This window comes from Cryptomeria japonica, chromosome 5 (assembly GCF_030272615.1).
Source record: "Cryptomeria japonica chromosome 5, Sugi_1.0, whole genome shotgun sequence".
Classification (NCBI taxonomy): Eukaryota; Viridiplantae; Streptophyta; class Pinopsida; order Cupressales; family Cupressaceae; genus Cryptomeria; species Cryptomeria japonica.
Genome location: NC_081409.1, coordinates 353,075,343 through 353,090,672, shown reverse-complemented (window position 1 = coordinate 353,090,672; position 15,330 = coordinate 353,075,343). Strand labels below are relative to the sequence as shown.

The 15,330-nt window shown below is 35.5% G+C and overlaps 1 protein-coding gene across 1 annotated transcript in view; it reads right to left on the bottom strand.

The window, feature by feature from the left end:
• LOC131034218 (uncharacterized) overlaps positions 1 to 15,330 on the bottom strand; it is a 100,666-nt gene that overhangs the window by 10,445 nt on the left and 74,891 nt on the right. The window contains exon 3 of the mRNA XM_057965613.2: positions 4,930 to 5,128. Coding sequence (XP_057821596.2) covers positions 4,930 to 5,128 — 199 coding nt within the window. The remainder of the gene's footprint in view (positions 1 to 4,929; positions 5,129 to 15,330) is intronic.

Sequence of the window (15,330 nt, the reverse complement as noted above, 5' to 3'; positions counted from 1 at the left end):
GAAGGTTATGTTCTCTGATATGGACTGTCAGTATCTTGGGAAAGGCGATGTTTAAGATAGTTTGTCTCCTAATCAGTTGGGTTTAAGTCATAAGTATGTTGATATGAATTAATTAGGCTTAAAATAGGCCTAAACCCAGTAGGGGACATTACAAATTCAAGCATTCAACAATTCAACGTAAGTCTCCCTTGTGATTCCAGCATAATCACATCAAACCAACGAGCTTATCCACACGTCGTGACCCGACATTTATGAACCTTGGAGTTGTCTCAAGTGATCCTTAGGTGAATCTTTGCCATTTCCCAAATTTTTCAGCAACTGATTTTGATATTTTTATATGGATTTTTTTTACTTATGTTTACAATTAGACACAAAAATGCACAGCAACAGCAGACCATATATTTTTGAGTTAGGGTTAGGGTTAGGACTAGTATATTTTACATTTTCTTTAGGTTTTATTTTGAACAGTTTTCTTTTAGAAGTTAAACTTTAAAACATAATGAGGGTATTTCTATTCATTTATACTCTCAGAATAGTCTAGGTTAAAAAACATTTGAGTTCTCCTTGAAATAATAAGCCATGCTTCATGACACAATGACCTTGACCTACTATTTCAGAGGCGGCCATTTTCTTTTTCTATAAACCCTTTTAGGTTTAAGTAAAGAAGATTCCTATGCTTTTTTTTTTGTAATTAGCATTTTATAAAGTTCAAAATCTATTTTTATCCATACGTACCACATTTGACGTGAAATAATATATTATGTTTAATTCTTTTTTTTTACAATAGTACATTGGTTTTTAGTTCTCAATTTTTTTTGCCAGGTTTTTCCTGTTTAAATCCAGTTTCCAGTTATACTTTTGCGATGCCATGTCAATGCTGTGTAAACAGAATGCTACAATAATAAGATCCTAAAGCTTTTCTTATCACCCAAATTTTAGTCTCTTTGTGATGTATTTCTAATGTATTACCATTACTATTTTTGTCTGAAATTCTAGATCTGTATGTTGACTATTTCATGACAGCTAAATATATTAGTTGTATGTTTTCCTGTAAAGTACAAGACAGCAAATTTGAGATTTGCAGCTCAGATTTTGGATTGAGGTACAGAAATCACCTATTTTTCTGTTTCTATGTTTCCTTTTGTAACAGCAAGTCCTAAAACAAATCTTACATTGATATCAAAGTCATCAGCAAGTCTTAACACAAACATTACACTGATATCTCATCAGCAAGTCTTAACACAAACATTACACTGATATCAAACTCATCAGCAAGTCCTATAGGTATGCAATAAGAAAAAGGAAAATAAAAAATGAATTGAGAAGTCTCCATGGTTGAAGATATAGCTTCTGCCTCAAAATTAAAAAAGAAATTGCTGTGATAAACAAGACATTGGTCAAATTGAGAGCACAAAAACTTATGCAAGGATAAAACGATAAAGTGGTTCAATATTCAAAAAATTGAGGAGCATGCTACATCACATATAAGGGCAAGGATAAAAGAAGAGATGCTCACTGTGTCAAAGACAACACTGTTGACTGAAAAAGAAGGAAAAAAAACAAGAAGAAAACTGAGCTCAATAATGGTCCAATCGAAGGGTCTATGACCTTATTAAGATTATATGGAACTTCAAACACTTGTTAGACTGAAAGGGCCATGAGAAGGACAACTAGAGTGAGACAAAAGAAATGTACGTTTAACATTCATGAAACCCCAATGTGGAGGTGCATGAATTCTCCGGTACACTGATAGCAAACAAATACTCTATGCTAGAGCAAGAAAAATATCATTTTGGTTATTTGCTGTTAGAAAATAAGGCATATGAATGGTGATTTCAGAAAATGTAGGATATGGATGAAGGAAGTGTACTAACCATGTGTAAGAAAAAATAAAGGGATGTCCACTGACATAATATACCTCAAATTTCAAAAAGCCACAACTAAGGGTAAGAAGTTCTTTTTTTTTTTTACCAATTGATCAATTGATGGGGTTACCACCTTTATTTATTGAAATATTGAAGTATCAGTTACAAAAACAGGGATATAAATTACAAAGACCTTAATGAGCCATTTTCCAAAACATCAAATGTGGACTAAATGACCCAAATTACAAAATTGCCATTTGATAAAGGGGAACTGTTAGAACAGCAATATCTTGTCCCAGAAAACCAGAGAAGCTTAAGACAACAATATGTGCAAGTAAAAACTAACCAAACACAGACATTATAAGAACAACAGCAATACTTCATGGTAGAATTGCCCCCTTTTTGCTAACATATCCCAACCAAAAGGCAGAAGAAAACAAGCATCGACCAAACACATACAAAGTGTTGACAAAATAAAAAACAGATTCCCTCTCTTCCAAGTCCAAAACAATTGAATATGGGACCTAACCACAAGGTTAAACACCCTTGACCCTAAAGTTTTTTTGCAACAAGAACATTCTCCAATCCTAACACATATTTTTCTCTACGATGTACACTATCATCAACCTTAACAAAACATGGTTATGAAAAATGATTTGCAGTCTAAAATCAAAGTAGGTTACAATGTCTAAATTTACCCTTTCCAAGTTGTCACCGGCCATAAAGTCTACTCCTACTATGACTGCTATTGCTTCTAGGATATGATTAGCCTTGTAGGAGAAAACACAACACAGCCAAAGAAAGGACACTACCAAAAGAAGCCATGTCTCTAGTTCTAGAATGCAGTTTGACATCTTCCATGGAGTTTATGCAATTGAAGATGTTCTGAGCATAGCTAAAGTGGTAGATATTATTTTAGTTTTAGGCATTACTCTCCAACAGTCCACCACTATGTTTAGGAAACTAAATTCAAGAGATTTTAATCTCAGATTTGGAGCATAATTTTTCGGAGTCTATGTTTGAGTTTTTTATTTGTTAGTAAGTTGTTATTTTAGATGAAAAATTGACATTATATTTTTAGGATTAGTTTTTTGTTTTGGAAGCTATTTTTAGTATCCCTAGCTTTTTAGCTTTGTCTTTTCTGTTATTTTTGGGGCCTTAAACTTCATATTAAATCATCCCAATTTCAATTTGTAATGTGTAATTTAGAATGAGAAATTCAAATGTTTGTAATAAGCGAGAAATCATTCAAGTAATTCAAGTTTGTAGACAGTGAATATTTCAATTTGTAATGAAATTTACTTTTGTAAGTGACGCAAAGGAAGTTGATTCAAAGTATTAAAATGAATCAGTGTTTGATTCGAGAGTAGCCCCCATTCCATACATAATTTCCTAACATATTGTGAAACAAGGTCAAACATAGAGTCATCACCTGATTGATATCTAGAGAATTGTTCCTCTTTCTGTTCCTCTCTTTTCCTATGTTGCTATTTTTCCCTTTCCCTCTCCTCTTATAGGATTTAATTTATTCAATAATCTTTTTTTTGCTGTTATTTTATGCATTTGATGTAGGGTATGCACTTAAGTCCCTGAGACAACTATGGGATGTTAGGACATCCAAGGGATGCTAGGGAATCCTCAAAAAGACCAAAACAAGAAGGGCATCCCTTCCAAGTCCCCAAGCCCCTGGAATGTCCAAGACTTACCCAAACCCACAACTACAACGACACATCCCCATGGAACACTTCAAAAATACAACCTCCTCAGCCATTTGACAAAACCTATTCAATACCTATTCAAAATAAGATATTTGGTATCTGATATAAGTCTTAAGATGCTTAGCTCCAAAATGTGGCTTTTAAAACACTTATCTCTGCTAAAGACATGATTACATGTTGTCCATAGGTCTATGTTTTTCTGGTCTCAATCAGGCATGTGAAATATTATGGGAGTTATATTATTCCATATACATGATTAGATATTTGTCAGATGATTTGTGTTCCCAAGCCACATAGAAGCACAATGGGTTCCCTCAATGACAATATGTTTTAACTTATCCCATAGAACCCTATTTAATTTTTGAATACCAGGCCTACTTGCACATCTGGCTTTCTGCAATATTATAAGCTATTAGTGGAATGGATCTGCAGGGCAAATGGTGATAGGTATGCATAAAAAATCCTATTTTGAAGAACCGTGGATAGATGGAAATTCAATTAACCATGTCATGGAGCAACTAACATTTTTTATATTTTCTTATCCGAATTCATTCATTTTTCAAAATTTAAAGGCTTGGTTCATGTGACATTCATCGTTTTAGTCATGGTAATAACTCTTAACATGTAGTTTAACTGATTTAAAGTATTTTCATGAGAACTTCACAATTTTGCAGCATAAATTGCACCCAAACTTAAGGCCATCTTCAAGGACTTTTTCACTAAAATCTAGATAAATATTTATTTGTTAAGCTGATTTATCAAGTTTTGAGATTAAGTATCAAAATTATATGAATTTTCTTCAGATACGTACATGTCAGATTCTTTTGAATTGTAAGAATGTTCTCTGTCCAATAACAAATGACCAACTCTAGTGCCTCCACCATTCATAATCAACTTTTTTTTAGTCTGGATGGATAAATTGAAAGAAATAGTTGTTACACAAGTTTCTTTAATAACTCCACTAAGGAAGGTTGGTATGATAACAAGTGTTCAAAGTAGATCAATCACTTAAATATCTATGATTAAATTTAAGTCTGAACCTTTTAATGTGTCTTCTGTATCTATATTTTGGTGGTTATTAATGTTGTTTATTTAATGTACTCTTTTTTAGCTTATGCACTCGTTGTCATTATTTTCCTATCCAAACCAAGTCAGAACATATTAGCTATCCCCAGTACTTCTTAGTACTGAACTAGATAAACATATAAATAAAGAGAACTGGCAGACAGACAGGGATAACTATTAGATTTTCCTATCTCTTTATTATTTATGCAGTACCTTATCACTTGCAGATAAGATCATTCCTACAATCCAACTTAAAGTATAATTGAATGAGTGAGGATTACCATCGGATAGCCACGATCAACTTTAGCTTGAAAAAATGAATCGTGCGATTCAGCCACATGTATATTCAACAAACGAGTTGTTGGAAAAACCCTAGAGCATACAGAACATGTTGCAGTATGCCGAGCAAAATAGTGATCTTCAAATTCTACCATGGAACTGAGTCGTGCACCACAACCAATGATTGGGCAAGGTAAATCCCTACATAAGTGCATGTCAGTTCCTTCAGATTCAACATTATTCCATCTGCTCAACTTGATAAAGTATTAAGTACAAGATGGAACTATAGAAATACTGAACAAAAGAATAAATAAAAAAATGCATTGGCCTGATTTTACATTTGGCTGGAAACAAAAAATTAAATGCCTAAAATCTAAGGACACTACTTTCCATCATATCCATTGAACCAAAGTACCATATTATTCCCCATAATTTAACACTACTGATTTAGTGTTGGTAAGCATTATAAAATTTTGAAAAATTATGTGGCATAAACCATAAAAAAATTGAAATTTGTAATATTATTCAATTATCTACCAATTACTTGATCACTTAGGAGGAAACGTCTCCTTGCCCATGCCTTGGGTCATATCACTAATTGTGTGCAACTGCAAATATTGCAGAAAGTTAAAAAGAAAAAGAATTGTTCTTACTTCTTGGTACTTGACCTGCCTTCTATCTTAACATAACCATAACAAACTCGCATTGGTCAAGTTGTTAAAACCAAATGGATATCTAAATGAGACAAATATTTTAGCTTCTACCAATCCCAAGTGAGCATGTGTATGACCTATCTTTACACTATATGCCATGATACACCTATAATAAAGTAAACCACCAAATTCAGAGTATAACATATAACGTGGATTTTAATGATAGCTAGAGTTTGACATAAATGAACTACCTTTCACAACATTTTTTTGTTTGAGATACTTGAAGTTAAGGGACCCTACACCCCAAAAAAATGGTGCGGAGTGAATGCCCAAGGTGGTATTTACTCGCCACGCTAGAGAAAAATAACTTGAAAAAATATAATGCAATCATCAAGGAAACTGGAAATTCATTTTCATATATCAAGGGCTTTATCAATGTGCAAAACTCTAACCTCTTGCATAAAAACTAGTAAACCCATGGACATTGGCCCTATGTTTTATTCACAAACAGATAGCCATGTCATTCCATCAGTTAAATGACACAAAAGAAGACAGTTACGAAGAGAAGAATCTCTTGCTCAATCCTCTACCTACTTTTCCACTTTCCTCACCCCACCCTTTCTCAGTCATATTCCCTTCTAGAACAAAAAGAAACCAAAGCATGGATAAAAAAATCCTCATTGCTACTTCAAAGTCACAACATATTCATGACATGATACATGCAGCCATACCATGTGTATCCCAAAGCAAATGAAAAAAGAAAAGATTAGACCATTTCCTATTGCAATCAGGCTCCTACAAACAGCATAAAGCTAAAGACATAGCCTGAAGAAGAGACTGTGATGGAACACACAAACAAGGTTCTGAAAACCAAATGGGAATCTAAATGAGACAAACCTTTTAGCTTCTATCTATCCTGAGTGAGCATGTGTATGATCAATTATGTTTACACTATATGCCATGATACCCCTATGAAAAACTAAACCGCTAAGTTGGAGTCAAACATATTGTAGATTTTAATGATAAGATTAAGTTTAACATAGATGAACTTCCATTCACAACCTTTTTTTGTTTAAGACACCTAGGATTAAGGGACCCTAAATCTTAAAAAATTGGTGAAGTGGGAATGCCGAAGTGGTATTTAGTATTTACTTACCACACTAGGAAGAATAACTTGACAAATATTAATCCAATCCTCAAGGAAACTGGAAAATAATTTTCATATATCAAGGGCTTCATCAATATGGAATATTCTGAGCTCTCATATAAAAACTTGTAAACCCATGGAAGTTATACCTTCATTTTGTTCACAACCAGATGGCAATGAGATTCCATTAGTTAACAGACACAAAAGAAAACAGTTACAAAGAGACAAAGCTCTTGTTCAATCCCTCTCTACCTACTTTTCCACTTTCCTCGCCCCCTCTGATGCAGAGCCCCAAGGAACAAAGGCTCCTATCTCAAACTCAATCCACTAGACCCTCAACTAAGGTCTCAACATTCACATGGATTCTTGGACAATCATGATAGCAACATGAAAGGACTCCTCTACACTCCCCTTTTCTGAATGGGACCCCACTATACCCATGAACAACTCATGGAGATACAACACAACCAACTCTCCTGTAGCCACCTATGCCTAACCCATGACACCAACTCTCTTGTAGCCACCTATGGCTAACTTGGATTACAACACAACCAACATTGCAGAATAGGTATGGACCCTATAGAACCTTTTGTCTAACCCTAGAAATATTGACTACAACCAAAACAACTCCCTTTTGTTTGTACAAATACAATCAAGGTGACTGCCCTCTACAAGACGCCTACTCCTAGTAGCCCTGTTTTGAACTTTTAAGGCAGAACTCAGAAATCCTCCTAATGATACCACAGGCTCTTGACACTTTTTGATGCCTTCATTGATGACACAAAACTCTTCCAACACTTAGAACCCAACTCTTGCATTAACTGGGTCAAATGCTGCTGCTACAGGAGGGCTAAAAGGGCTTTTAGGCCACTTTTACAAAGCAACCACACTCCAAAGGTCTGATCCAAAGATACAATGGGTGAAAAAGGGTTGCACACATCCCAAAACACCAAATCCACAGTCATATAGGGTCCAGCACACTTAGTTTTACCCCTGCACAATTTTTAGTAATCAAAACAAGCTAGTCACATGAGGATGCCTAGCCTAGGGCTTGATCCCAAACTCCACCAGTTCAACGGCCCACTCAAAAACCTCAAGAATCTTAAAGTACATTGTCTCCCCTACCATTCCTCGGAATTTGAGCCAATTTGGCCAAAGGAATGTGGGGTTAAGAAGACATTTCCTTAGAAACCCTAGTTTTGGAGGGTTTTTAGACCGCCTGTCACCAAAATGCAGATATCACGCTTGTTATTCAGTCTTCTTCGACCAAATCAAAACCAAAAGAACATCAATTCATATGCCTATCCAAATCAATGATTTAGACTACACATGGAGTCCGTACAATAACTGTACAAGACACTATTACATCAAATTTATCGAAATTTTTGAGTGTTTATTGAAATCTGATCACTATTTTCATCCAAACTTCATTCTTCTCCAGCTGAAATTTGAATTAGGTAGCCGTTGGAGGGAGATTAGTTACAAAGTGACAACAAATTGACAACAAAAGTTGTCATCAAACTTGACAACTTTGCACAAACTTCACAATCTATGACTTTTGCCTATGTAGCCTATTAGGACACATCATAAACCTGACAAATAGGCCACATAGAAGCCAAAATACATTGCTTGCCTCATTTAGGCATTTTGGATGTCATTTGACCATGGTTGACCAAATAGGTCCTAGGAAGTTCACACTACAAAAATGGCATCAAAGCCTTACATGGCTAATCAAAACAACTCAAATGGTCTTGAAAGACCTTATTACAACTCAAAAACATTCAAGGAACCTACAAACACTTCTAAGAGCCTGCATTGCTCAAATGATCTTCAAATCCTACAAGGTGCCTGCACCACCCACCCTCTCTGAGCTACATTCTCTTCAGAACAAAAAGAAACCAACATATGGATAAAAAATGTCCATTCCTACTTCCCTTCACAAAATATTGATGGCATGATACATGCAGCCATAACATGTTTAGCCCAACTCAAAGGAAAAGAAAGAACATTAGGCCATTTTTCCATGTAACTGAGAGGAAGGTACTGTCTCACCAAAATCCTTGCGATATGAATGTTACCATGTAATATAAAAGGTATAGGCATCCCTAACATCCTGCTCAAAGACAGTCAAAAATAACAAGATTTATTTAACTTTGAAGCAAGAGAGAACAAAATTCAAGAATCTAGGAAGGATCGAATACACAGGAATCTAGGGCAGTAAACACATTGATTTTTATACTAATATTGGCCAGAAACTCATCCTTATGATATCAATATAGTTAAGTCTCCCGAAGGAAGAAAAAAATAAAAGAGTCTGCAAGACTTTAACAGTAGAACAGCAGATGCTTTAATGGCCCTTATTGAGACTACAGGTATTATATGTAAATATATTTAAAAATTGTTTCCTTGGGCAAATCACAGAAAAGGAAGACAATATATTGAATAAGTATTAGACAGATAATCATTTCCAGCCATGTCATGTCCCTACCATTACAAGAGATTGCAGCCTTTATCTCAGTCAAATCGTAACCCTCAAACTTGAGCGATGGAATAAAACAATGATTCTTTTAAGGGGTCAATTTATAGACTTAGGCGACAATGGTCAAACATAAAAATAAAATATGTACAAGTCATGGGTTATCCTCCTGCCTCCTGCAATTTCCCTCAACACAAAAAATATAATTATAATAATAACAATAACTATTTAGACCGACAACAGCGAATTAAGGGTTGTGTCCTTTGAGCATGACAAGGCATATAAGGAGGCAATAATCGATAACCAAAGTGGGGGATCAATTCAGAAATTCATTGAGCAGTAACTAATAAATAAAAGTCAAATCATAAACATCAGTTGGCAATAAATAATTATTCCCAAAGGACAGCCCTGAATAAGAAGAGACGTCTCTATTTGGAAAGGATGCAATCTTTAATATTGGTTGTGACCATTCGTCCCATATTGAGAGCTATATAAGGCAGACCTGCCCTCTCTGTGGAAGGGGCATCAATCATATAAAGAATGGAAAATAAGCAATCCCTAAAAATCAGAAATTAGAATACATATAATCTGCATATCGAATAAGATCAAAAAATATAGACATATATGATATATCTGCTCAACAAGGAGACAAATTATATTTTTGTGGAGTATCGTGTGGCAGCCAACTGGGTATGCTGTAATCTACTCATGAATTAATTTACAGAATGTTATATATGAATTCTACTAAGGACAAGAGGGCCAATGTAGGGTCTATCCATAATAGTACAGTCAGATTTATATATTAGTTATATTGTATTTTATTTAGATATACATATATATCATTCATAATACCTGAGATACTAGTATATTCGTAGCCCAATTACTTAACCATTTCTATTTTCCCCCGTAAGGAGAGGCGTGGTGTTGTTAGGGAAAGGCAGAGTAAATCCATCCCAAATTAGATGAGCCCCAAGGGTTGTATGGACAGGTAATCCTGAGACCTGGGCACAATTGTGGAGGTGGTGTCATCGCACCCTAGACATGTAAATCCCCATCCAGGGTTGAGGATTGGTAATGGAACTAAGGGTTGGGGCTTGAATATAACCAATCTCATTGTATTATAATTAAAATTCGTTAATTGGTTTAATAAATTGATTTAAAGCATGACAATATTAAGTAATGTATTGTTAATCATTGGGGAATTGGCAGCCTCCTAGAAGGGGGCATTACAAGCCAATTGTTCTCAGCAAACACACAAATCAATGCCCATGCTAGCTACTACATACATTATGATCGTTTACTTGTCACATTGGAAATCTCAAAAGCAACTTCTGCAAGCAAAGCTTAATTCAAGTTTGAAAGCATGTGGCTCATTCATCTTGCTTTTTCCACAGAGGTAGCCCAATGGTGACTGGAAGATTGTGAAATTATAGGATGTGCCATATACAAACTTGTGAAAGAAATTAGATCACTTATAAATCCAAACACAATATTGGAATAGAAACAAATTTCAGTACAAAATAAGTCACTCTGGGTTGTGTTGTGAGGTATTCACACATCGCCCCATTGCAAATGGGGACCCCCACTTTTCATTCTAGGTTTAGTCCTTTTTGCTTGGTCCTAGGTTGTGTTAGAGTCTTTGCAATTAATCTTTGCATTGAAGGGATAGAGTTTCTCAAGTAGCTAGAGGGTTCATCAAGTTAGGGTGGTCTCCTGAGGTTGGAGTGAAGACAGTCAGTTGTCGAGGCTTTTGAAATGAATGACTTGTCTCTTGTTTGCAGGGTTATGATTGAAATGAGGAACTAAGAAAGTCAAGTGAGTTGAGCATGATAGTTAGATAGAAGGACTCCTTTGTATCATGCCTAGATTTATTGTGTTATCTGATCATATTTCTAGTTGCAAGAACAAGCCTTGGTTGTTTGAATGGTGTCCTCGAATTTTTGCATTTAGCTCCCGTACCTTGTCAAGGGTCAAGAGCGAATTTGGAGAGATCATGTACCTTGCAAAGGACATAGAACAAAAATATTCACAAGGACATGTACCTTCCAAAGGATCAAGAGCGAAATTCTCTTCACCAAGTGATGTACCTTCCAAAGGTCATAGAGCAAATTTCCTCCATAGGTGTTCTTAAGGGTCAAATTGATGAGGCTTTCATATAGAAAGATTGGAAAACGTAAGGTCAAAACCAACCAAGTGAAAGAAAATTTTGAAATCATGTACCTTCTGAAGGATCTAGAGCGAAATTTTCATGTACCTTGCAAAGGACAGAGCGAAAATTTCACCAAGGGGATGTACCTTCCAAAGGATCAAGAGCGAAATTTTCATGTACCTTGCTAAGGACATGGAGAGAATTTCAACACTAAGCTATGTACCTTGCAAGGGATCAAGAGAGAATTTCTCCAAGCAAGGATCCTAGAGCGAATTTTGAGATCATGTACCTTCCAAATGTCCTAGAGCGAATTTTGAGATCATGTACCTTCCAAAGGTCCTAGAGCGAATTTTGAGTTATGTACCTTGCTGAGGTCCTAGAGCGAATTTTGAGATCATGTACCTTCCAAAGGTCCTAGAGCGAATTTTGAGTTATGTACCTTGCTGAGGTCCTAGAGCGAATTTTGAGTGATGTACCTTGCACAAGGTCCAAAGCAAATTTTTAAGTCATGTACCTTGGAGAGGTTCTAGAGCGAATTTCTTATATGAACCCTGTACCTTACTTCCAACTTGAAGCGAAATTACTCCTAAGGTCTCTTTGAAGGCTAATTCAGCATTGAAGTGACTAAAAGACTTAAGGTCTGAGTAAAGTGAAGGCAAGTGTAAGAGGTTGAATGATAAGTATACACCAAACCATATCCTTTGCTCTTAATTTGAAGCGAAATTTTCATGTACCTTGTGATTTAGACTGAAATTCTTTGGAGATATGTACAATGCCTCCTAATTTGACCTAATTGCACCTATAGCATGTGCTTTTGATTAAATCTAGTGAAAAATCACATGAAATCAGAATGAGAGATCAAGTCAAAACAAGAGTATGAAAAGGTTATAAATCATGTGTGTTTGATGCTTATTTGTTTATTTTGCAGAAAATGAGGAAAGAAATGAAGAGAATCACGTTGGAGGAAGATCAAAATAAGTGTCCTAAAGAGAAAATGTGAACATCAAGATCAAGTTGCAAGGAAGATATCTACACCAGCATGCAAAGGGAACGCTTCATTTACAAGCACACAATACTTAAGAGGAATCTCAATTATCACCACACCCAGGAGGTATGAAGAGATCAAAAGAGTGTTAAGGAGAAGTAATACAATCACTCCAAGGCAAGCAAGCAAGTATGGAAGGACTCAGCTACATCAATAATTCCCATCACCACTACTTTGAACGAGCTAGATGATGTTGAGTATCAAGAAATATCTCTTGATATCCCTTCATGATGATGAATCAAATCAAGTCTACAAAGTGCAAGATTGAGGTGGCACCCCAGTCATTACTCCACCAATCCGAGGGATCCACATCAACGCGTCTTGATTCAATGAACCAAGCTCACCCATAGATGCACAAACTCCAATGTACCTACCCTTGATATCTATTGGTCCATGCTCATTGAATGTAATTTTCTCATAAGCTAAGGAGAGTTTGTTGTAACAAACCCTAATTAGGGTTTCATTGTAAAATCTTGGTCATCGATGGAGAATTAATCCTGGCCATTCATTGTAAATGAGCTCTCTATATAAAGCTCAAACACTTCATTTGTAAAGGTTAATAGTTAATAGTTAGCTAATAGTCAATAGTCAATAGTCAATAGTCAATAGGTGGTAACAGAGAAATATAGAAGAACAAAATAGTAATTAGAGTAGAGTAGGAGGAGAAGGCAGAAATTGTTGCCTAAGTTGTAAATGAACTCCATTTTCATTGAAGTTATGGTGAAGTGTGTTGTTTCTTTACAATGTGCATGGTTTCTTGTTGGATCTTCATGTTAGATGACAAATAATTAGTTTGAATGGGGAAGGATTTTGTTGAATGTATTTGTGTGGAATCCGTTTTGTCCATACCACTAGCCTCTTTCTGATTGTAAGTGTGCCTTGTGTGGTCAACTAGAATAATATAAGCTTAACTTTGAATCGTTCTACACTCATTGCTTATGCATTAACTTGAATGGTGATCAATGTTTGATGGTAATGATTTGAACATCTTTGAAACATCCTTAGAAGATTGCAGTGAGCTTGTATCAAATTGTTTAGTTTGATGGTGAGACCTTGCCTGGAAGGATTCCACCTAATTATTCATCCATCTTCTTACATTCTAGGCCTTAGAATAGACCTTCTCAACTCGTTACCTTTTGCCATTTTTTTAAAATCAAGTTAGTTTAGGATCAAACAGCATCACCATATTCAAATATAAGATGATCAAGTTCCAGCAAATCAAGCATTCAGGCATTCAAATGTAAGTCCCCTTGTGATTAGAGCATAATCACATTAACCAACTGAGCTTATCCACACGTAGTGACCCTACATTCATGAACCTTGGAGTCTTCTCGAATGATCCTCAAGCTAATCTTCAGCATCCGAGAGATTTTGTAAAAGAGAGGATAAGATACTTTTGGGTATTTTATTTTGTGTTCGCATGTGCGTAAAAAACACATCAACAGGTTGCTCAAATACAAAACATAGTAGGAACCCACTAACACAATGGCTGCCTAAGAACAACAGTTAATAAGTTAACTGGCAATAACATGATAGTGGGAGAAGCACAGTTGGAACCAAAGGTCAAAAAAATTCAATTCATAATTGGCAATATATAAACTTCCCCTAATCAACCAAGTTGGGAAATAATAAAATGAAGAGAATGCTTAACATGCCACAACTCTAGCCCAACATAAAGTTCTAAAACATCTCCCCAGGGAAGTTACAAATCAAAAAGAAAATTCAACGAATTAAAGGAAGTAGTCTTTTCCTTTAACAAAGAAAAATCCCCAAAGCCAAAGGGCATTCAATATGTTTCTCAGCACTTTAAATATCATAAAATTAGATCTATAGAAAATGGTGGACCGTGGAAGAATTGAGCAGATATAAATTAATGTTAACTCAAAATAAACCATCATGTTAGCTACAATGAAGGTCACAAAAAACAGAGTTAATGGATTGGCATAGACAAATTGCTCTTTGCAACATTGTCTATAAGATCATCTCAAATTTTCTCAATAATCATTTCCCAAAAGCTAAAATATCTCCCTCACATCTCATTTCTAAAAGAAAAAACAGCTTTTGTCATAGGGAGAAATCTCATACAGCATCATGTCAGTCCAAGAACTCTATTCGGCCAAATTTCAACATACACCAAGCAACATGAGAAAACTAGATATCTTCCAAGCCTTTGACAGGTGTAATTGTACTTTAAAAACTCAAAGCTCCGGAGATTTTAGGATATTGAAATTAGGGTCTCTGTTGGATTAGAAGTTGTATTCCAACTCCTACCTTCCTATTTCAATCAACAAACACACTGGTAAGTAGTTCAAGACATTCTGAAGACTGTGACAAGGAGATCCTTATGTACTTATATATATATTTTAATGGAGGATCCCCTTCGCTTATTAAAAGGTTCACAGGAGCAGGGCAAAACTCATAGACTTCATGTAGTGGAAGGTGGGTATAGACATACATGCTACCAATTTGCAGGTGACATTATTGTGTTCTCAATCTGCATGATAGAAGAATTAGATCAGCTTAAGCTCATCCTACAAACGTATCAACTTAAGTAATACATGTTCATCTTCTAAAACTCATACACCTTCTAAGCTTGGTTGAATGAGAAACAGTAGAAATCCAAAGAAAATTTATACGGCAAAGAATGTAGGAAGAATTCAAACATATGTTTGATGTTTGGCATTCAATCACCAGACACAAAATGAAAGACACTTAAAAATTAGAATCTGGAAGTTTAACCATGCTCTATCAATAAGACTAGCATGGAAACTAGCAAATTGGCAGCTCAACTTGGGCAGAAATCACTTTCCACAAACCAAATGAAGGCCCTGTATTTATCAACAGGAAGCCTATCATCTCATGTAAAATAAAGTACATCAATTCTGGAACACCATTGGTTCATCAAGGCATTACTTAGTAGCTTGATAGCAGCT